Source organism: Emys orbicularis, chromosome 9 (genome assembly GCF_028017835.1).
Source record: "Emys orbicularis isolate rEmyOrb1 chromosome 9, rEmyOrb1.hap1, whole genome shotgun sequence".
NCBI lineage: Eukaryota > Metazoa > Chordata > Testudines > Emydidae > Emys > Emys orbicularis.
Window position 1 is genome coordinate 2,817,182 of NC_088691.1, and position 25,513 is coordinate 2,842,694.

At 39.2% G+C, this 25,513-nt stretch overlaps 1 protein-coding gene across 4 annotated transcripts in view; it reads right to left on the reverse strand.

The window, feature by feature from the left end:
* Positions 1–25,513, reverse strand: part of KLHL13 (kelch like family member 13) — a 122,249-nt gene that overhangs the window by 46,334 nt on the left and 50,402 nt on the right. For 2 of the 4 annotated variants that reach the window (XM_065410795.1, XM_065410794.1), the window contains exons 1-2: positions 22,317–22,396; positions 3,338–3,479 (exon numbers count right to left, since the gene is read on the reverse strand). In XM_065410795.1, coding sequence (XP_065266867.1) covers positions 3,338–3,479; positions 22,317–22,396 — 222 coding nt within the window. Of the gene's footprint in view, positions 1–3,337; positions 3,480–21,708; positions 21,807–22,316; positions 22,397–25,513 lie in introns of those variants that run through there. The other 2 variants (XM_065410793.1, XM_065410792.1) reach the window with 2 other exon arrangements.

Consider the following 25,513-nt stretch of genomic DNA (forward strand, 5'->3'; position numbering starts at 1 on the left):
GTAACCCTCCTCCCCCTGCCACAAAGTCACATAGCCCCCACATAAACACAGTCCCGATCAGGAGGGCTGGCAGGCTCCGTTGAAACAACCAGTCCACCACTGCGGAACCTGTCATTCCTGGAGTTTAGAAGCGTCATTTGCATCAGTACACTACACCCGCTCCCCACCACAGTCTGCGTCCCAGGTTTAAAACATTCCCGCGAAAACAGTAATAAAGACAACGGTGTTCATTAACAAAATAGAACTGATTTTATTTTTTTGGAAGGGGGTGAAGGGGGTATGTAACTGGAGAGGATAGTCAACATTCACTGGGTAAAGAAACGGGGGCAGGTTCAGCTTCTCTGTACAGAAACTTAAAAGTCACAGGTTACCCAGCTCACTCTGGAACCTAGCTTTCAAAGCCTCCTGATGCACAGCGCGTCCCGCTGGGCTCTTCTAATCGCCCGGCTGTCTGGCTGGGCGTAATCAGAAGCCAGGCTATTTGCCTCAACCTCCCACCCCGCCATAAAGGTCTCACCCTTGCTCTCACAGAGATTGTGGAGCACACAGCAAGCTGCTATAACAATGGGGATATTGGTTTTGCTGAGATCACAGCGAGTCAGTAAGCTTCTCCATCTCCCCTTGAGACGGCCAAAAGCACACTCCACCACCATTCTGCACTTGCTCAGCCGGTAGTTGAACAGTTCTTTTTCAGTGTCCAGGGCGCCAGTATAGGGCTTCATGAGCCAGGGCATTAGCGGGTAGGCTGGGTCCCCGAGGATCACTGTAGGCATCTCCACATCCCCAACAGTTATTTTGTGGTCCGGGAAGTAAATACCTTCCTGCAGCCGTCTAAACAGACCAGAGTTTCTGAAAACGCGAGCGTCATGAACCTTGCCAGGCCATCCAACGTTGATATTTGTAAAACGTCCCCGATGGTCCACCAGTGCTTGCAGCACCATTGAAAAGTAGCCCTTTCTGTTAATGTACTGGCTGGCCTGGTGGTCCGGTCCCAGGATAGGGATGTGAGTTCCATCTATAGCCCCACCGCAGTTTGGGAATCCCATCGTGGCGAAGCCATCTATGATGGCCTGCGCGTTTCCCAGGGTCACTACCTTTGAGAGCAGTACCTCAACGATTGCGTTGGCTACTTGCATCACAACAACCCCCACGGTAGATTTGCCCACGCCAAAGTGGTTTGCGACTGACCGGTAGCTGTCCAGCGTTGCAAGCTTCCAGAGGGCTATGGCCACTCGCTTCTGGACAGTCATCAGGGCTGCTCGCATCCGGGTGTCATTGCGCTTCAGGGCAGGGGACAGCAACTCACAAAGTTCAAGGAAAGTCCCCTTCCGCATGCGAAAGTTTCGCAGCCACTGTGATTCATCCCAGACCTGCAGCACTATGCGGTCCCACCAGTCCGTGCTTGTTTCCCGGGCCCAGAATCGCCGTTCCACAACATCCACATGACCCATTGTCACCGTGATGTCCTCGGCTCTGGGTCCCATGCTTTCTGACAGGCCTGTGCTACTCTCAGACTTCAGGCCCCCACCGCGGTGCCGTAGCCTCCTCGCCTGATTTATCTGCATCTGCCTCTGGGAAAGGTGGATGATAAGCTGCGAGGCGTTGACAACGGCCACAACTGCAGCGATGGTCGCAGCGGGATCCATGCTCGCAGTGCTGTGGCGTCCGCGCTGTCACTGAACAGAAAAGTGCGCGAACTGATTTCCCGCCGGCGCTTTCAGGGAGGGAGGGAGGGCAGGAGTGACGGACGGATGACGACAGTTACCCAAAAGCACCCTCGACACATTTTTTTACCCAGAAGGCATTGGCGGCTCGACCCAGAATTCCAATGGGCAGCAGGGACTGCGGGAACTGTGGGATAGCTGCCCACAGTGCACTGCTTCCAATGTCGACGCTTTCCCCGTTAGTGTGGACTCACAAAGTCGAATTACTGTCCTTAGTGTGGACACACACGTTCGACTTTGCAATATCGATTCCACATATTCGATTTAAGTGAAATCGAACTACTCTCGTAGTGTAGACATACCCTAAGTGACTGCCCAGATTAATAGGTTAAGATATACTAACCAAATCTGGCATGTGCAGGATGAAACAGAGTCTAACTCCTTAGCTCTGTAGAGCTCACGGAAATAAGCAGTGCTACAATTTTATTTTTGTCACTGAAGTCAACTGATATGATCCTGAATAAACATAGGGGATGGAAGTGTCATTTTTACAGTCACTTTTCAGAGTAGTACCACCCTCTAACATTTTCTTCCTCTTCAGTTTGCATACCCACTTTAATGCAACTTGAGTTTGGAAGAATTAACTCAAAGGAGCAAGTATATGCTAATATATGGTTATGAGGTTATCAACAGGGGGTTTGTGTGCTTTTCTTGAAGTGTGTACACCCATGACACAAACATTAACAAAGCCATTTACTTCCTTCTATGCATCAGGTACCACTGTATGTATAATATACATTATCACTGTAAAAACATGAAACTTGCTTGATTTGATAGCTGTGAATTAAACAAAGGTAATCTTTCCCTAGCTGAACAGGGCAGATAAGATAAACTGAAGGCTATTTCATGGTTGGTCTGTAAAAGACAGGTGGCATGTTTATTAAAAAACAAAGTGAGAGCTGGCATATTGATGAGCTTCAGAGGATAATGTAACAGTTTTTCTACGTGCAGAAAGTGCAAGCGTCTTAATAACGATTTCATATGTAGGTCACATACTGTGGAGTTGGGCTTCCAAACCATGTAGAAACTACAGATGGCTGCTAAGATTGTTTGTGGGAAATATTCAGACTCCAGCACAGTATGTGGATAGATCAAATAATGAAATTGCCAACTGATACATGTTTTAGGGGCACAAAGAGAGGAATAGTTAAGCCTCCTTACGACATCTTTAACACAGCATTCACTCAGAAAAGGCCAGAAGAGGAAATTCACTTGGAAAAGTTGCTTGACTGTATTAAAAAGGTGAGTTTCTTTGAGACGGTGGTCCCTCACTTTAGCAAGCCTTATTTACCTGTTTGAAGTTAACAGTGAACAAGTCTATAATTAGAGAGAAAGCTCATGTTTTTCAAATTGTTGATGTGATCTGAACATTTAACTTGAAAAAAATCTGATTTTCACAGAGGACTTGAGTTCTCAGAGAGAAAATACAGAACACAAAACCATGCTGTCTATTCAACAAGGGCATTGTCAACATGACACAAACAAATGTTTAATAAGGTCTTTGGAGCATTTTTCCAGGTTTGAGAACTTTCTTAGGTGCAGATACGGTTCAAAGCCTTGAAAATCTTCAAAACAGACTGGTATATATATTACAATATACTGTGTTAGATTACCTGTAATACCACAGAACTATGAGTGTTGCTGGTGAAAAATCGTGTGGTCCCTGTCTTTGAAGACTGTAAATGGGTAGACACGCCCATATCGCTGCTACCAAGAGATACTTTCATGTGAGGATCTTCCTCTTCCACTAGAGATCTAAGAAAATGGGGAAAACAAACAAAAACAAAAAAAGCAAGCTTAAGCACACACTTGTTTAAATTAATTGCTGATAAACATTCAACCCATAGTGATTTAGGCTCCAAGCCAACATCAATGTGAGCTTGTTTTTATTGATTACAGTGGGAGCTGTTTTGGGTCCTTATTTCTCATCAGATTTACTTAACAGGAATGTTGTGTGTTCACAGGTTATGCATGTAACATTTCATTATTTTAAAAATTCATCATTTCATTTTAGATTTTTGATTAAATAGACCAGCAAGGGTTTTGATATAAGTGGTCTTTAAAAAGTTAGTCAATTCCATTTTCTTTAAATTATTTAAAAAACAACAACAGACACTTCCCTAAAATATATTTGTATTTACAATTATTTAAGATGCCTTTATTTTCTTATTTTTTAATTTGACAATCAAGTGTGTCTTACTACCTCAGACTAACACATGACATTTGGAGGTTATTAGTGCAAAATATGTTCTTAAAGTTTAATACTTTCATTTGTATTGGTTACTGCAGTCATACTCCAGTATGAAAAGAATACTGAAAAAGTGCCACAGTTTGTTAACACAAAAGATATCCTTGCACATAGGTTTTTAATTCCCAATAATTATTATCCAAATCTAATGGTGGAGCAACTTTATAAAATGCTAATGTTTTCAATTGCTGCAATGTTGCTAGCTTACTACTTTCATCCTGTGATGTAAAGTTCATTTAAACTTTATGGGATGTCTAGATCTTATATTTATGTAAATGTTACTTATTTTATGTATTTAAATAATAAAAAGACATGTAAACTAGGCTTTGGTATACTAATATTTAATAATAGAGATTTTAATAATTAGATTTTAATCACCTGGTGCTAGGTCTTCAGAAAATTATCAATATTAACCAGTTACAGTATTTTATGATTTACTGAACGTTGTAAATTATCAATTTGCATATCGGCATGGTTCAATAGAAGGCATTAGCAAATGTGTTATAAACCCAAATATGGAATTGAAGTTATCCGTAAAAGAAACTGTGTATTTGAGTAAAGCATTCATAACACGTAACCAATTTGAGTCCCATCCACATTGTAACATGCAGGTATAAACATTGGCCTCCAAACTAGTTTCAGAAATCACTTAAAAAATCATTGCCAGAAGATAATTCAACTTTGATCTCCAATTTTTTACACTGCACTTTTATTGAGGAAGCCCAATTTAAAATGTGAATTGCCTTTTAACAAATAATTTTTTCTCAATATACACATTTAAAGTTTTCTAGTAAAAGCAGTTTCTGAAACTTAAGAATTTTTCTGATAGGGTTAATGTATTTTGTATGTTCAAACCCATGGTTTTTTTTTTTAAAATGCCAGTTATAACAACAAAAATTCAAAACAAAACCATTTTGATCACTCAACAATGCACATGGGTTTGAAACAGTAAGCTTTTATGTATACAGACATAACAGTAACACACAGTAAAGGAACAAGGGTATGCTTCAGAGGTTTGAATTCACATGTAAAAACCTAATACACACAAATTTGAACAAGCTGTAATAAATGTAAATATATTTTAGCATGCACTATGGTAGTTTGTTTACAATTAAAATAGTTTGTTTTAAATCTCACTGGAACTCTTCTTTCAAATACAAGTCAATATTTTACCATGTATTTTGTAATCAGAAAGTTACTCTCCATACTGTGTCATTGGAAAACAACAGTCAAAACAACAGGTTTCAGAGTAGCAGCCGTGTTAGTCTGTATCCGCAAAAAGAACAGGAGTACTTGTGGCACCTTAGAGACTAACAAATTTATTAGAGCATAAGCTTTCGTGGGCTACAACCCACTTCTTCAGATGCATAGTCAAAACAACATTCAACAAGAGGTTAGATAAAGCAGTTTCTAGTGCATGACCTGAATGTTTTAGGAGTAATGGTCTCAAGTTGCAGTGGGGAAGGTTTAGGTTGGATTTAGGAAAAACTTTTTCACTAGAAGGGTGGTGAAGCACTGGAATGGGTTACCTAGGGAGGTGGTGGAATCTCCTTCCTTAGAGGTTTTTAAGGCCAGGCTTGACAAAGCCCTGGCTGGGATGATTTAGTTGGGAATTGGTCCTGCTTTGAGCAGGGGGTTGGACTAGATGACCTCCTGAGGTCCCTTCCAACCCTGATATTCTCTGATTCTATGGTCAGTTTGCTCTGGCTCTCTTTTTTAAAATCTGAATGTACTCATATCAAGTATATTGTCTCATGTGATTTTGAGGGACATTTGTTCCTGATGTTTACATGTCATGTGTCCTTCCTTTCAAACAGATTTGTGTTGATGTGGAGGAAAGAATTGTGTTGTTGTGAGAAAAAGAATTATTACAAAGATCCCTTTAAAATTACATTGACAGGTTACTTCTCTGGAAAAATAGTTAAAAGTATCAGTTCAGATAACCAACGAAGCAGTAACTTTCAAAAGGCTTTTCTTCAACTCCAAGGAAAACTTGCCACATAGTTAATATGCAATAACTAGAAAAACAGGCAAACCCACTTACTTGCCAACATTTTCAGTGGGCTTTTAAGATTTCAGCCATAATATATGATACAATTCCATACAATATTCATATATACTTAGCATGAACCTTAAAGATTTGAACTGAAGGTAAAGGCTTTGTCTACACTAGACTAGGTAGAAGTAATAATGGAAGTACTATTGTAGTCAGGCTAGTGGTGAGCATCATCATTTTAACGACCAGGACACCCAGATCTCTTTTGAGCAGGTTTGATAAGAGGGTAGCTAAAGGGCCAGTGGATGTCTCTACTAGTACTTCGATCATTGCTACCACAGGGGGAGCTGTACCACTGGGACATTAGAAAAGCAAATCTTGTCACAGTAACTTCAGCCAAGAGATGCAAAGATCCTCGTCTGGAGTGTTACTGCTTATGGATTTCTAAACAGTTGGGGGAAGTATGGGCTCTTACTGGTCACTGGCACAGATGCAACAAATAACAGCAAGTTTGTACAGAGTTTTCTCATGTTACAATAAAATTAGAACAATTTATGTATTTACAAGATAACACCTCATGGCAACGTTTGTAAACTAGAACCATTTAATTGCAACTGGCTATATTTGCACATTTTAAAATGTGTGGTGCAGAATGGATTAATAGGTATTACCCTTTACACTATAGTTAAGCAAACCCTGCAGCACCCTTGGCATTTACACTATAAAATTTAGTGACCTACTAGCAGGAACTGAGTAAGCTCTTGGATATCTAGATCTAACTTACGGAAACAAAAGCAAGCAACCATAAGATTTGATTTTACTGCTTGCCAAGCAAGTCAAATTCATTGTACCAAAATTGTAACCCATTCAACATTTTGTATTTTCACTTTAAAAATAACAAGGTTGCCCTATCTCCCAGACAGTCAAGTTTAAGAAGTGGACTCTCAACTTCAATTTAATATCACCATCAATAAAAGAAAAAGATTTAAAAAAAAGAAAAAAGATAGTGGGCACTCAGCATCTTTCACGATCTCAAAATGCTTTAGAAAGGGTAAGTTTTCTCTCCATTATTCAGGCAATGAAAGTAATGTTCAGAGGAGTTTAAGCAACTTGCCCAAGGTCACATAGCAAGTCAGTGGTAGGAGCTGGAAATATGGCTCTAGACTCCTGACTCCTAATCTTTTGACATAGCCACTACAAAATACAGCCGCCCAAAATGATAGAGTTCTGATTTTGTTACTGACATGGTGTAAACTACATATATGCTATCATAGCATTAAAAACTCATCTCTGCAAGACAAAGTGAAACTGCAGTATTCCCTATATATTTTCAGTTACTCTATCAGTATGCAAGATAACGGCAAATAAAGAGATATCATAAGGCATGAAATACTTGTGGGTAATTTAAAAAAAAAATACCTGAGCCTGCAAACAGAATTCAGATTTATTCAAAATTTAATTTAACTTGCACTTTTAGGCCTGTAAACCAAACTTTCATAAAAGTGATTCTTTACTATTCATTTCTGGGAACACATGACTAATTTAATCTTATATTAACAGGTTTACAAATCCTTGCCATGTAAATATCAAAAACAAAATCATTACAACAGGTGGCTGTTTAAAGAGATTATAGAACACAGTCAGTGCTCTCTATTTAACAGGTAGTTATCATATTACAGAGTGAACACCTTTACAACACTTATGACATATCATTTCTAGTGATTTTATTAAATTGAGTGAAATCTCTCATTACACATATTTAACAGACCAGGCATGTCTATCAACTGTTATTTAAAAAAATGGATGGATATACTAGTTATTTGGTTTTTTTGCAGGTGAATATACTTTAAGTACTGAATAAAAGGTAACCAAATATCTAATTCCTAATTATACAAAATAAGTACAAAGTAAGTAGAATAGGCACTGTTACCAAAGTCATTTTACTTACATTTATTAATGTGGTTTGCCAAGCACTATAATTAATTCGGTAATAATGAATGTAAATATATTGATCGGTGCTTTATAATAAGTACAGTATATCACAATTAGGCATACTTGCAAAGAAGAAAGTTAATTCATTTTCTAATTAGTTTTATTGTTCTCATCAATAAGTCATTAAGTAAAAAGTGCAGCAGAAGCATTTTTAATCAGAATAAAAAAGGCTGATAAAGGCAGAGCTACAGCAGCGACAATAATGGACCATGAGAATTCACAAGTTGATATAAACATGGATGTTAACACTACTTTAATCAAAAAAAGTTAGTCTGGGGAAACACTGGGCAGTTTTCTGTAATAGCTTTATGGTCAAATGAATGCTGAGTTAACCGTGAAATGAACACAGGAACTGCCATACCAGATCAGACCAATGGTACCTATTTCAGTAACCCCTCTCAGAGGTTAGCACCATGGCTTCAGGGAAAGGTGCAGGAAGCTAATTAGTGGACAACTATAAAATACCCAGCCCGCTGGAGAAGTTTCTTCCTAACACCCAACAGTTACTGGGGTGACCCAAGTGCTTTACATGACTGCCAGCTACATTATTTACACTAACACTGTACATAACCTGTTCTGGAATATTTGCAGTGAAGGTATCTTTGCTATTGTCCTTCATCAATTCCATTATCCAACAGCTCTTACTAGTAGAGAACTCTCCTAATGCGTATTTTAAGCTTTTTTCCCCCAAATATTCAGGGCCTTGCTCTTATCTCAACCATCCAAGACTGAATATATAATCTTTGTTTATATTGTTTCCTTGAAAATGTTTGTAGATATATCATGTATCCCATCACCATTCGCTGAGTCTTCTCTGTTGTGTACTATATAGCCTTTTACACTTCATATTTCTCATCATCCAATCCGTGCATCATGTTTCTTTCCTGCTTGCATTTTCTGTCTCTACTACTATATAGCAGTCTAACTGATACAACTATGTTACCCTTTTCTCCATACACCCCTGCTTTAAGACTGGAATAGGAAACAAATTGTTTTGAATTGCAAGTTTTGTACAGTAACTTTGTATAATATAGGATGACCTTGCACTAAACCAGCTAACTGCAATATCCAAGGTAATGTGTTTGCATCAACTGCATTTTTACCTCATTTCATGAACAAACTTGATAGGGCTAAATAATACAGCAAAAGTCTTAGCTACAGGCATGGAGTACACAAAGGAAAACGGGTTGTTCATGAAATGCTTACTAAATGCTAACAATTCTTATTAAATTGTTTCAGGAAGTTTCAAAATACTTTCCTTTGGTAACACAGAATATACCAGACTAAAAATATCTCATTGTCTGGCGTCCATGACAACCAAATATGTGGTCTGAAAAAAACTCAGCTACATATTGCCTGCTGCACAATCTGCTAAACTATTTAATCCTGTGTATTGACTGATCAGAGCATCAGATTTAAGAATTAAAATGCAAATTAGCTTCCTATCTCCAGTTTCCTTAAAATCATCACCAGACCCTACGCCCTAAATAGCAAAAAATATTCTTTGCTACATTTTTCCTAACTGTATATATATTTGGAAGTGTGCATGGACAACTATGTACGTGTTCCTTCTCCCCCCCACCCCCCGCAGAGTACAGCATGTTGTTCAACAACTGATTAGTGTTAGGGCTGTGTCTTGCCATCCCTGTGAAAATATGTCCAAATTTGTTGAAATCATAAAGCCTCTGAAGATCTGTTTGCACATGCTCAGAGATGTGTTAGAATTTGAAAGCTAAATGCTCCAAAGATTTCATCTCTAGTGAGCACAGTCCATTCTACACAGGTCTTATGTGTAGGGTCCTACCAAATTAATGGCCATGAAAAACGTGTCTTGGACCGTGAAATCTGGTCTCCCTCCATGAAATCCGGTCTTTTGTGTGCTTTTACCCTATACTACAGTATACAGATTTCAAGGGTGAGACCAGCATTTCTCAAATTGTGGGTCCTGACCCAAAAGGGAGTTGCAGGGGGGTCATAAGGTTATTTTAGGAAGGTTGTGGTATTTTCACCCTTACTTCTGTGCTGCCTTCAGAGCTAGGCAGCCGGAGAGCGGTGGCAGTTGGCTGGGCGCCCTGCTCTGCAGGCAGCAGCACAGAAGTAAGAATGGCAATACCATACCATGCCACCCTTGCTTCTGCGCTGCTGCCTTCAGAGCTGGGTGGCTGGAGAGTGGCGGCTGCTGACTGAGGGCCCAGCTCAGCAGGCAGCAGCACAGAAGTAAGGGTGGCAATACCATGCCATGGCATCCTTACTTCTGCACTGCTGCTGGCATCAGCGCTGCCTTCAGAGCTGGGCTCCCAGCCAGCAACCGCCCCCTCCAGCTGTGCAGCTCTGAAGGCAGTGCCGGCAGCAGCGCAGAAGTAAGGGTAGCAGTACCACAACCCCCCTACAATTACCTTGCGACCCTCCAACAACTCCTTTGTAGGTCAGAACCCCCACAATTACAACCCTGTAAAATTTCAGATTTAAATAGCTGAAATCATGAAATTTATTATTTTTAATATCCTATGACCGTGAAATTTACCAAAATGGACCATGAATTTGGTAGGGCCCTACCTAAGTGCCAATCAGACTGTGCATGCACCACCTCTGGAGAGCAACCAAGCCTGGTTCATCCCAAGGCTGAGCAAGGCTTTCCTGGACTTGCAGACCCCATGGCAACTGTGGCGTTGGCACCAGAACTGAGAGCAGGAAGACTGGAGACTGTCTGACTAGCAGGGGTATTAGAGACAACTGCCTCATTTGTTACACAATCCTGATTCATTATTCCCAGTGCATCATCCATCCCATGCCCTGAATGAGGCAGGGCTCTGGTGGAAAAGACTGCATGTGATGATGTAATTAAATACTGTACCATAATGCAGGTGCACAGGGGGCCAAATTAAGGTTACATGAGCAAATTTATTTCTGGAATTTCTTAACCAGAGTGTTTGACTTTGCAACTTTAATGTTCCTTTAACAGTTTTTAAAAACAATATGTATAATATTTGGAACTGAAACCCTGCATTCCCTTTAGATCTTGGCCTGCTGAGTGAGCCCATGCAACGAACAGTATACCATTAAAAATTTAGTAGGAAGTACTGAGAGTTTTTTCTTGTTGACTATATTATCACTTATTGTCAAAACAACAATAAAACAATTATTTCATTTTGCATTGCTCTCACTATGAAATTGGATTTATTCTAATCCCATATCAGCAAGACAACTACGAGAATGAATAATTTTGTGAATCTATGAATTTAGGTAAATAATTCCATTTGTTTTTTAATGTTTTATAATGTATGCTTCTTTTGACACAAAATACTGAATTGGCCTAAATTTTCTCTAGCATAATTTTCTTCATACCGAGTACATATTTTCATGGGTAATTTTAAAAAATATGACACAACATAATACATTAAAAATTTACCAAAGCAACATAGTCCAGATAGTATATTGATAACTTTGTGTAGCTCAGCAGTTTGTTTCTTAAAGGATTATAACCTTATTTTCTTTGTCCAATTATTCTCCAATGAACCATGACTGCAAGTGTTCCGGTCACTGGTAAGTGGCATCTTCTGAAATTACTCTTGTCATGTGCCAGCACCATGGTATTTATCAGCCAGCAAGGATCTAAATTTCAATTTCATATTAAGATTATCCTATCTCACGACAGATCTTTACTATTTTATGATCTAACCAAAACTCTGGTATATATGTGTGTAGCCAAGCATATGTTTAGCTAATGAAACTATTAACTTAATGAAGAGGCTGATTTAAATATAATGAAGCTTTCATGTATTATTAGAAAATACAGTAATGCTTGTCCTTAGCCTGCCAAAAATGATTTTTAAATATTAAGTACCTTAACGTCTTCCCATTAAGAATAGATGTTCTAACTTCTTGACTAGCAAATTTAGGAATTCTCTAATAAATTAGACGGCCATGTAAGAGCTGAGTAAGCTGAACAGTGATGGAGCAGCACTGTAAAGTGAATATTTTATCATTCTGATGTTAGGGAATTTAATATTGTTATAAGCAGCAACACAGATGAATCCAGTTACATAATGCATGGTTCTTCACTTTTTTTAAAAATACACACTTCTGCATCATTCATCTGTGTAATTTAAAGAAGCACTTTAATTGGGCAAAAAATTACTAGATTAAATGTATTAGTTATTGTTCTTCTTGTCCTCCTCCAAAATAGTGAAGTCTTGTCCTTTAATTAATATTACTCAACTACAGTTTTGTAACACACAACTCCTCTAGCATTTGAACTACAATTTAAAAGAGTCAGCATTGTGATTTGCCAATGCCTATCTATAATGAAAACTTCTTACCAATTAATACAAGAAATAAAAGTTTTGCTAGTACAAATGAGAGGGGGAACTAATTTTATGATATAGAAGAGCACTGACAGCAAGTCTAATTCATCTTTAACAGATCAACTGCAACATTTAGCAAACAAGCACTTGAAATTTTCATCTTCTCTTTTAGAACACACAGGTGCTGACTCACAATATAATAGAGTACTCTACTCTGTGCTCTCCTCTGCTGGGAAATATCCAGAGTTAAGATGCATGAAAGCATCACACTAGCAGAGATCAGTGACGTGACCTCTGACACTTTAAATGATAACTAAAGCACACATTTCTACTTGGAATGCTTTTCTGATGAGGTGTCCAGTCACAAGCTATTCATTTGTAGGCGTCACACACACAGTTCTGGCTGAAAAATTAAAAGGAAACATTAACTTCTATTATCAAATATAAGGGCTTATTAATCCTGACAGCTGCACACCCAAGTTCCATTGACTTCAACAGAAGTTGCAAGTTCTGTGGTGGAATAATCTGGACCCTTTATTTACCAAATTACTGAAGTCCAACTTCTACCTCCTCCCTCATTATAGCCTTTGAGTGCTGTTCTCTTAAAATGGGTCTCAGTGATCAGCAGCATTCTGAGTAGTTTTTAGTTATCTCCAAGTCAAACAGATGAACTCTATAGCTTAACTTCTTTGGCTGGAGTTTTCAAAGCTATCCAAGCATTAGGTGCAGAAATTCCATAGATTTTTTTAACAGGATTTGGGTGCCTAACTACTTTTGAAGATCCCAGTTTTTATTTTTAAACTAGAAATTGCTTGTGGAATGTGTTAGGGTCACAAAAGAGCAATGTATAAATGCTGTACTTGTCTGGGTGTGCTACTACTGCATCCTTGGCTAGGTCTACACTACGGGGGGGGAGGGGAGAGTGGCGATCTAAGAGACGCAACTTCAGCTACGTGAATAGCGTAGCTGAAGTTGCGTATTTTAGGTCGACTTACCTGGCTGTGAGGATGGCGGCGAGTCGACCGCTGCCGCGCCGCCGTCGACTCCGCTTCCGCCTCTTGCCGTGGTGGATTTCTGGAGTCGACAGCAGAGCGATCAGGGATCGATTTTATCGCGTCTTCACTAGACGCGATAAGTCGATCCCCAATAGATCGATTGCTACCCACCGATCCGGCGAGTAGTGAAGACGTGCCCCTTGAGAGTGTAGGTCACAAAAACCCACACAAATTGAAAAGGACAAAAATAAAATCCAGTTGCGTGTTAAATTAAATAACAATTTAAACTGAGACCAATTTTTCTATTCCCAGCCTCTACCTCCTGACAGAGGCAAGGGGTATTGCTCTTATGATGTCAAAGCGGAAGCAAAGAGGTAACCAGGCGGTATAAAGCGGAGTACCACTTTCTGCTGACACTACCATGGGGAAAGGGTTTCTCTCTCCCCCGAGGCTCCAGAAAAGGCTGACATGAAAGATAACAGAGGGCTGGAGTTCCAAAATCCCTAAACTGCTATAGAAGGGTGGCCAACCACAAGCCACATTGGGATGAAGGAGAAGGAAGCACTGGCAGTTGGGCTTCCAACTCTGGTTACCTCTCAAAACCTACCAAAGAGAGCAGGGAAGAAGTCTTTCATTCCCAAGTAGCCCAACTCCTTCTCTGCCTGCTATCCACCACTGGTACAGAAGTTAGACTAAAATAATTCCTTTTGGTTTTTAGAGATAATGAGAATCAGAGAATTGTTCCAAACACTGCTACCACTTCCAGAAAACTCTGAATTCACTGAGTTTTGTCAGGTTAATACAGAGATAGAGATACTAGAGATAGCAAATATGTCGGAGAATCCTTTAAGTGGGTAATAACTGCAGAACTGGAATGAACTTTACATGTCCCAACTGTAGGTGCATGTAGACTTTTCTTTTCACACCATGAAACTCTCAGCTGCACACTCACTTTTGTGGTTCCTCTTCTCTTTTCTGACCCCCATGATACTTATGAGAGGAAAAGGGAAGACTTCCAATTCTACTGACATTTTCATAAGTGACTCAGATAATTGAATTGTAAGTATGCTAAGAAAACCCACAACCAATTGTGGAAAAATAAGTGCAGTGTAATCTTTATAATTTAACAACTGGAATAAGTCAACAGAATTAGATTTTTTTTAAATGGCTTACAAATAAAGGAAGTGAAGAGATATACCAAAGAAGAAATAGTAGTTCAGCATTAGAACCACAGAGAAGGCTCTCTAGTTTATATAGTGGATGCTAAACTGAATAAGCCAATAACGTGATACCAATGGTAACACTGTATTGAACTACAGTAATAGTCAGAAGTTGTGTAAAACATACCAGGTAATTATTTCACTTCCACAGGAAAGCAATAAAGGTAAAAAAAATTGCTGCCTATAACATACAAGAAAATCAGCTCTATTCAGTACAGTGAAAAAGATCACTTTTTAAATTTATGACAAAGCTGTCTCTATAAAGAAGAACTGTATCAATTATTTCACCCAATCAAAGACGACAAAAAAAGCAGAAATAGGTCTAAGCTACAGTGGTGGCATTTTACATTAAATGTTATGAAACTAACTTTATATGGATCTATTTAAACTGACATTATACTGAAGAGACTAAAAAATCTACGTAATTGGGCATTTGCTGCCCTTTCTCACTGAAAAATGAAACCCATTGTCCCAGCAAGGAACGCTGCCTGTGCTAGATCCTAGAAATAATAGCAGCATCAAATGCTGATAGTGCTGACTGGTCAGTGCTCTGCTCCCTTAACCTGGTTTCAGGTACAGAAAAGAACATTGATTAAACTTGAGATCATTCCTCCCCTCTGCCCCAGCCATCTTGCAGCAACCATCTCTATACAGAGCTGAACACAGACACACCTCTGCTGCCAGTGGCAAGCCGGGTGGGAGGGTGGAAGAAGGTGATGAGGGAGCTAGAGAGAATGTCCACACACAGAGAAGACAGCTGGCACATAGGAATGGGAGGGAGCTAGAGAGAATGTCCACACATAGAGAAGACAGCTGGCACATAGGAATGGAGACAGTCAGCCCTTTGGAGAAGAGTGATTTACCTGGCCCTAGAAGACAGAGAGGAATCACTGGGGGAAGACACGTATGTAGTTTTAAAAAATTGTTATCTGAATTTTATTAAAATTTTGGCCATATTTTAAGTAGATTCAAAATAGAAGCTGCCTTGGGAAGCTGTGGAATCATCACTGGGCTACCAGTGGGATACTCAAGGCTACCCACCAATTCGAGATAGTTTAGGAATAATGATATGCTCGGACAGTAATTTGAATGATTCAGGTTTGGTGCCTTGTTGCCAGCAGGGTCAGGTTCAGGGCAGATTACCCTAGAAACAGAGGAGCAAGTTTCAGGGATTAACCCATTAAAAACAAAAAGAGTCTAGCCATTCAGAATTGCGGGAGGGGTTGTTTGTCACTAACATACTGGGGGGAAAGTTGAGTCTGCTTAGATCCCCAGTGGGGCCCCAGCAACAAAGCCCTAGCATAAAAATCTGTAGTCAAGAAGTCATGCACAACAGGCTGAAATGGAGAAAATGAGAAAGGAGAGGGATACTAAGAGGATCTGATTTTTTGTAGCTTCAAACAGAGATGTTTGTGAGGCCGGAGGCCACTGAGGAGCAAGATGGTCCCTGCATGACACTGCATGCACTCCCTCTTGTGTTCTTTAGCATCTGACCACTCTACACTGTGACCAAAACCAGCACAAACAGCTCCCATGGACCCAGCAGTAGCAGCAAAAGAGGGAATGCCCAACAGTGTGTGCTGTACTCCTTCACAGACAATACTGCCAACCTGTTTGGGTGGGATCTCCAAGGTTGAGGTAAAGAAAGGATTTTCTTCTTTCCCCATTTGCTCCTCAGGTTTCTCTATTTTAAAAGAGCACCAAAACCAGCTAGGAGCCTGAGGATACAAACAATGCAAGGTTTGCCTCAGGCATGACTTGTAGCCCACAGCCCTTGCACCCCCTTATAAATACTCAATCCAGGGAGTTGAACTGAACCTGAAAACTGGTTCAGAGAGGGGATTGAGTGAACTGGAACTGAACCCAAACTGAAAACGTCTCAGCCTGATCTACAATAGAAAATTAGGTCAACATAACTACGGTGCTCAGGGCTGTGAAGTTTTAAGTGTAGACAAGCAGTCGGTCGCATTGAAAACTAGAACTAAACCCCAAAATGGTTCAAAACAACAGGTTCAATAATCAGGCTCTGAGGAAGGGTCTCTCTCTGCTCCAGTCCTGAGGGGGGGAAGGGAGACCAGAGACTACACTTCCTAGGAAGCCACTGAAGGGAGGGGGAGAAAGGGACTCTGGGACTGGCAGTTCTCCTGTCTGTTATGTCCAGGTAGAGGACCGCCCATTGAAGGGAACTACAACTCCCAGAACCTCTCTCTCCCTGCTAACACCATTCTATGTTTAGAGGGCAGTGATAGTATCTCGGATACAACTCTGTAGTAAGGACTAGCAAATTCTGATTTTTTAATAGAAATCTTCTGAGAGCTTTACAATAGTCACTCCACATAACAGAATATTACCGTTTTTATTGATTTCAAGGAAATGCCAGACCCATGTAAAATGGCAAGCAGGACAAGTGCTATTTCCACTCCTAACTTTTAAAGATATACACATTTTGTAGCATCAGTTAACCCCAGTGTCCACTATAGGGCAATAGGAGACTTAATAGGAGAAAACAGAAAAACATACGTCACATCACCAGCTGAAAACTAACACTGAATTGCTCTTGGGGATTAGCACTGGTTCTACTTTCCTACATGGTAAAGGATTTTCATTACTACACAGCAATTTTTTGACTCCATCAAACAAAAAGGGTGACTCATAATAACTACTATTTTGTACACCATTTGATGGCAAAGTATTTGTAGAATCACTTAAAGTAGCTTACTTCTCCTAACATTAGCCACTCAGCTATCAATGTCGTATTGAAAATGTATTTTTAATTATAAAATCAAATAATTGTACAACAAATTAGATATTTTGCATTTTAGTAATTTTTAAATTTTACTTAATTTTTTAAAAAAGACATACTGAAGACTTATTTATTCAGTTAGCAGTGTGTTCATTTTCATAGAAACTCTTCCAGTAAGAAATCAAGACATAGGTGTTCTCATTTTTAAAAAAATCTGCTGAAAGCATTTAATGCAAAAATACATTCTTTCAGATAGGCACTGTAGGACTTTGCTCTCATATTGTACATGTGTAGATATCCATAAATGCCAATAGGAGACCTGCACATGTTGGGAGAACAGAATATAAAAGTCAAGTTTCTACTGTACAGATCTGAGAAGAATTTTTCTCCATTTCATGTAAGTGATGCAGAACCCAAGAAACATTCAGCAAACCAGACCACTTAGTTAGCAAACACTGATACAGTACATCTCCTCTTACCACCCCAAAAGTAGTGTCTTTTATGACCAAACTAGCAATGAATTGTTCCTACCCTTCCTCCAGGATGGTGTTTCCATACTGAAGTATTAATTTTTAGATGTTCTTTATCCACTTTCATTTAAATACACCTCTACCTCGATATAATGCTGTCCTCAGGAGCCAAAAAAATCTTACCGCGTTATAGGTGAAACCGCGTTATATTGAACTTGCTTTGATCCACCGGATTGCGCAGCCCCCCCCCCGTAGCACTGCTTTAATGAGTTATATCCGAATTCGTGTTATATCGGGTCGCATTATATCGAGGTAGCGGTGTATGTTTATTGTTCTTCTCACTGCATATCTACAACAAATGCACTTTTTGCAAGGCATATAATGGTCTAACTTTGCCTGTCCTTTTTCTAGGATACTCCTACTGGTAAACTGCACACATTGCCCCACTAACATTAACTGATGAGTACTGCCAACAGCAGTCAGCATTAATAACTGAAATACGGATGTACGTTCTTGCCAATGATATTGCTTACTTGTTTCAATAGCTCTAACCCTCCGATTTTAGAACAGGAATCTATAATATCAGCTTTGGTGCTAAAACAGGAAGATTAAAGGGATGGCAGTGAAAGGTAGTTTTTGAAAACGCACACACAGAGATTCCCAGTACATTTATAATTTGTGTATTTATGAAGAAAAGCTGAATGATACTGAAAAAATATTTCTCATAGGCCAACACCCCAGTTCTCATCTTACCCAACCATAATTAGGATATGCCAAATGATCTCTCACCAGACCATGTAAAAAGCTGAAACTATTTTGGACCAATTCAAACAAAACTCATAGGTTTCACTCATCTCTTCACCCAAGGAAATTTTGCCCTGCTCTCTACAGTTTTAAACAGTTACCTCTTGCTGTTCCAGTATGATCTAGAAGTGTTTATGTAAATCACTGCACTCATTGTGCTTTAACTAGTAGGGCAAGAAGCTTCCTTTAAGGTAACAGTTACCACTAATCAGCAGGTAGGGGGTTTGAAAAAGTGGTGCTCCCTCTCCTTCCCACTACCAAGGAAGTGTAATCTCACCTCTGAAACAGTCTGAGCGCCAGTTAGAACACCAGAGTTTTACAGTCTACAATGATATCAGCTCAGGTGAAACAAATAGCTTGTTTCACACACCAAATGTATACAGATCTCTTCCAGCAGAGGGCTTTCTTTTAAATTGATCTCTACACAATACTTCTGTAGCCTTTCAACTAGGTAGCAAACTTTAAATAAGAAAATCTTCTGTAAACTGAGTCAGTTTACAGAAAAGCTTACAGGGCCATTCTGGTAAGCAATACATATTTAACAATGATACTTTGTACCTAACATGGCAACTTTCATCAAGGAAGCTCAGAATGCCCACACATTAGACTTAATATTCATCTACAAGATGGGTAAGGTGTAGTAAACCCATTTTACATATGGGGAAACTGAGGCAGTGTGTCTTGCCCATAACACCACAAATAAGTAGATGAGCCAAGAATAAAACCTAGGTATCCTGACTCCTACTCTTGTTTCTGAATGACTATCTAATGGTTAGAACAGCAAATAGGATTCAATATTTAAAGTCAAGGTTAACTGTTCTAGAACAACTGAAATATGAGGAATTGCACCTCACCAAGTAGAGAAATTTAAAAAAACTTTACTAGTATAGCCAGTATATGAATGAAGTTAGTATAAACTAGTATTTTTTCACTATTTAGATGTTAGAATTAACCTTAATTCCTGTCATTGGTTTTCTAATACTAGATACTGGTGCAAATACTCCGGATTCCCCAAAGTATTAAGAAATTGTAGCAACACAATAAAAATAATCAGTTCTTAGGTCTTTTGTGGTTTGTTTTATTAAACATATACACACAAGTACTTCATGTAGAAGAAAAAATGTATGTATGGAGATGAAAACCAACATATACTATATTACACACTTAACAAATCTATCGTAATCTTTGCAATGGAAGTAGTGAGTGTCTATTATCTATTTCGCTCTTAAAACTAGCTCAGAAGGCTATTTTTAGCATTTCATATATATTGCCTAATCAAACTGGATCCATTTTGTAATTCTTCTCATTTAATATGTATATATAATGTACGTATAATTTCAGTATGATATTTAAGATATAATATTCCAGCTAATGCCAGGATTGTGTGTATCAATGAAGAAATATGTCTGCTTAGACACCAATCAGTGCCTACTGTAGCACTAATTTTTTTTTAATTAAAAGCAGCTGTTCATGTATTTCACATGTTGCAGACGTACCTAACATAAGATAGTTAATATGTGATCACTGAACTGCTCCACATACATTGAATACATCAATATAAGTCAATAACACATCCAAATCAAAGTGATGGAGCACATAGAAAACAAAGGTAACAATTTAGAGATGATGCATAAAATAAATTACCTCTCTTGGGATGTCTGTAGACAGACAAGAATGGAATGGAGCTTTTTTAAATCTTAACTTTATTAAATCCTGTGATTTTAAAAATCCACAAAAATGTCTATCAGACAATATCTAGTCATTCTTTTCCCCAAATAGGTTCAAAAGCCTCAAACTCTTCTCTGACATACTACTGTTTTTATTTTTGACCTTGTCTTATATTTTACTACATAAGTTCATATCCCCCATTTAGTAGAAAGACCTTGATACTTTCTGGTAGCTAACAACTTGCTTAGCTAAGAAAATTATCTGAATTGCATTTACGAAAACTAAATTTAAATAAAGGGCATATATATTGTAGATCGGATCTGAGAATTTTAGCTTTTTAAACATTAGCTTTTTCACAACAAAAATAGGGACTATGCATATGAGGTGCCTTATCTTGCTTTAATCTTACTGACGAATTATTACTGACCCTCAACAGAAAAATATTTATGGATACCCATAAGCATCTACGTGTCACATCGTGTCCTCATAAGAGAGGAAGCAAAACCTAGGTATAACAAGGTTGAGTAATGACATCTCCTATTTTACACAAGTCACAAAGCATTAATAATGTAGCTATTGTACTAAGGAATACTACTAAAAGTAACTTTTTATTCCATTAATTTTCTTCATAGCATATGTTGTGTGCAATAGCAAATGTACTTAAGCTGTTTGTTTTTAATAATCTTCCTGATTTAAAGAAAAATGCTATAACAGCATTTAAAAAAGAGGAAAAACTGTGTACTCAATCAAGATTTAGCTTTATTTCACATTGCTAAAGCAAAACAAGCCACTTCTATACACTAATACAAAACTTACAACAATAATCAGAAGCTGAAATATAAGCTTTACTAAGATTTGCCAAGATAAATTCAGGCATATAGATTTGATGTATCTGTTAAAATACATGCAGTTATCTACAACCTACTGTGAGTGAACAAACTGCATAAACAAATGTGTACACATTTTACATGTAAGTATTATACAAAATAAAAAAATGTTTTAACCCTCATGCTTTTATTTCCACTATTTTTTTTTAAAATGTGATGTTAAATTCTTAAAGAGTATGACTGTAAAGGATAAAAGCAAGACTTAAGTCAAGATGTACCATCCCAAAACTAAAATACACACAAAAGTTCACAACAATATAGCAGGTGATTCTATATTCAATGTTGAAGTAACAATCAGAGAGCTATTTATTGTTAGAATATACGCCACAAATAAAAGCCTGCCTAGATGCTTAGACTTATTGATCCGAGATCTGTTTTACAAATCAACGATAACTTGAACTTTTCAAATGAAAAGTTAAAAATATTTCTAAATATGATGAAATCTGCACAATTTCTCTGCATTTCAACAAAGGAAAGACTTGACAACACCTACCATGAAAACAATAAGAAGGTAACATTTGAGGTTGTATATATAGAAAGAAAATATAAGGTAAAATTCTGAGTGCCAATGTCATTAAATATATAACAGGGTATTTTGCCACATGGTAGTCTCATGAAAGAAATCCCACCTTATTTATCCTCATTTCTCTCACTTACATGTATGCTGGAGAAAGTGGCGATGACCTGGATGTTTTAAGCACAGGAACTGGGAATTTCCAGATTGCAGGAGAGCTCGTTTTCCATTTCAATGGCATGTTGTCACCACGGTACTACAATAACAGTAAACAGCGTTTCCATAACAGACTACCAACTAGGACTTCCATTCCACACACTACTGACACAGCAGTGGCTGCTGCTCAGAACAAGCAAGCGATTCTGCCAATGCCCTTAAACCGATGCTTCCAATCTGTAAAATAGGGCTGTGAGGCATCTCCTTTTAAATCCTGCTGTCCCCTAAAGCAATATGATGATTCTATCATTCTAACTCAACAATAGTGCCACCTCGTTAGGGAAGCGTTGACTGCAGTATATGTTTAAAAAAAAAAAAAAGACTGCACTGTGCAAACCAGCACAACGCAGCTTTATTTAATTAAACCAGCTAAGATTTTTTTTAAAAGCTATTGTAATGCTATTGTTCTACCTTAACAGGGACACTGCAGTACTGTGCTTGCAGCACTGTGCTTCATTCTGTTCCTATTAACCTGATTTCTGACCAATGGTAGCAGGAAAAAAAATGGGTTTCATATGAAAATGAAACAACATACCTACTCAGAATACACTTGTCATCCTCTGAACATTCTTCTTTTGAGCTGCAACAATACAAATGGGATATGAATCTCAGCATAGCCTTAGGCCACGGCTAATAGAGATCAGTGACTAAATTCAGCAGCCTGTTTTCCTCTAGTGCAAGCTCTGGCCAGACAATACAAAAATGCCATTATAGAAAAAGCCCATTGCAAAAATGCCAGTCCTTCTAATCCATAGTTAGGGAGGCAAAATGTAAGAATAAGTATAAATTGCTGCAGATTTCTGCATGCTCTTCTAATAGCTTCTGGTTCAGGTTGCTCTCATTTTTCTATTCTTATTTCCATGAAGGATGAGCAAAATCTCATGCATTTTACAACATGCTGTGGGAACACGAATATCACTCTGTCTTCTGCAGTAGAGAAGCACAGAATAGCATGCTGTTAATAGCAGTCTTTGTAGGGATGCTATCAACAGTCTAATTCATTGCCCCCCTCCCTCCACCTCCCCCCAACAGCTCACAAATTGCCTGAAATACTGACGAAGCAGCCGGTCATGCAGGTGTCCATCAGGGACCACTCTGCAGCTCTGTGGTCTGTTTGGTGCCCTCCAGGGGCTGATGACTGACAGGGATGCTTAAAAGGTGAGCTGCTAAAAACAGACATTTAGGCACTGTATGAAAATTATTTTGCATAAGGAGTTTACGTACCTAGAAAAAGCACAAACACAAAAAATCTTATTTTCCTGAAATCATTGTTTAATATTTGTTTTAAAGATACTACCACATAACACCGTATTTAAATCAATGTTAGTATTGGCAGGGTAGGCTAAACTAATATATTTAGAATACTGATGGTACAGACTTCAAAGTAGTCTCTTTTACATGTGGCATCATGCTACTATGCCAAGCTAGTTATTCTGGTTATCAGCAAGGCTTTCTTCTTTCCCAGCACGGTAACATCCTCTTCAGCTATACTGGGAAAAGGCAGAAACAGTGCTAGTGTTTACATTTATCACTAGTATTCCTGTCAGGCTTTTCTGTCCATTTCTAACACATTCTAGCAGTGCTTGCAAGCACTACAGTAAAGGGGCTGTTAACACATCCATTACAAATCTTTATTTTCAAATGTAGAACTACTCTAAGGATCTGTTCGAATCTAAAACTTAGCACTGCAGGGCTTTACAAGTTTTCCCCAAAATGGCACTGGGCAGTTTAAAGTTACAGTAGCATAAACACGGGACATAAACTAAAGCAGTTTTGGGAGTTCATTATTCTAACTCAAACACAGTTTACACTTACTCGGCAAGCAATTAAGAGGCTAATCTCTTAGGATTTTGAAAAAAAATGTACACTGGCGACAGTTTGAAACTAGCAAAAGTTATCCAGAGGTACTTGCTGAATATGGAAGAATGAGATTTATGTTCTGTAATCCTACAGAAAAAACTGAAGTCTTGCAAGCTGCAAGCATTCATTTTTAGCTGACGGGGGTCTGTCAAAATAAGACACATGCGTAACAGGCCCTATTTTTTTTTTTTTTTAAGACTAGTTATGTACCTGTATGCACACAGACACACTTACCAGCAATGCACAGAAAAGACTGATTTGCATACATACAACTAGATAGATTAGATCTTGCCCTACCTGAATCCATGTTTTAGCATTCTTTTAAATTAGAAAAAAAAGTCATTGGATATTTGCTAACACAACCACATGGAAGAAACTAGACTTAAAAAAAAACTGTATAGCAAGAATAATGTAAGTTAATGTATACAGCCTTAAAGCACAACAATACAATGTTCTTAAGCCCCACCTTATGCTTAATGTATATGTAGCGGGGTGGTCACCCCGCTCCTGCCCTGAAGGGCTTAAAACAGCCCTGGGAGAGGGCTGTGTCTGGAAAAAGGCTAGGCTGATTACGGGAAGCAGCCACAGGTGGGGCCACGCCCCAGTCAGATCACAGCTGGCCCTATAAGAGGGCTGAGGGCCAGAGGCTGTAGACGAGACACTCTCTCTCTAGCTTGTGGAGAGAGAGAAGGACCTGGCTGCCTGGGAAGCTGAGGAGGGGACCTAGGGTGGAGCAGTGCTGGGGAAGGGCAGAGGGAGCTGGAGAGCTCCAGCCTAGCAAAGCCCCAGGCTCCAGGCCGAGTTAAGGGCCCACAAAAGGGCACTAGGGCTGCAGAGGGGCAGCCCAGATATAGGCAGAGGCAGCTGATCGAACCCCCCTTGCCGATGATGAGTGGTTTACAGACTGCCGTCTGCCCCAGTGAGCGGGGGCTAGATGATGATTGGCAGTAGCCACTGAGGCAAGGTGGGGATAGGGGGTTGGGGGCTCTCCTGGGAGAGGAGATCCAGGGTGAGGGGGTACTGCAGTGGGCAGAACCCCTGGGCAAAGGGCACCGGGGTCTGGGAAGGACACGGGGCCAGCAACAGGCAAGACACTGGCCTGCAGAGGACGCTCCGGGCTGGAAGAGCTAATTCCCGAGATGACCAGCAGGAGGCGCCGCGCCGGTGAGTCCTCACCCCACCACAGTATACTATGGATTTTTTCTCTAATGTAGAAAGGTTTAGTTGTTCCTGCAATATCTAAAAACAAGAGGACTAAAGAGTTTCTGTTTATGGATTAACAGAAAATACTAAAAGCCAATAAACAGACTAATTTAAAAAACAACAACAATGGCCTCAAAATGTCATCTGTGTCACACTCTGGCTCAGCCAGTATAAATGTACACATAAGTAATTCAGCCAGTCCCTTGTACCTGAACTAATATTTGCAATTACAGTGGCTTTGATGAAACCAAAGAGCAAGAATGCATTAGTCACTGATCAGCTCTGACCCCTCTAAGTTAAGCCAATGAACAGAACCACCTAAGAACTTGATTAACTATACTCGGGTTTTTTGTTTCTTTAATTTTGAAGCATCTTAGACTAATCCATTATTGTACATTAAAAGGTAATAGGATTATAATAGTGCTGATTAGTAATAGTGTCATAATACACTGCCATTAGCATTTTTAAAAACATACCAATTCCATCCTCTGTTTGAAAATGCTGTTTTATCCGGCATGTTGAGGGAATGGGGGGTGCCAATAAGTGAAAAATGCTTGTTAACTAAGAGGGAGGGAATTTGGGTGAGGGGGAAAGGAGTGCAGGCTGGGGATTGGGAGGGCATGCGGGTCACGGGATCTGGGAGGGAGTTTGGGTGTGGGAGGGGGCTTG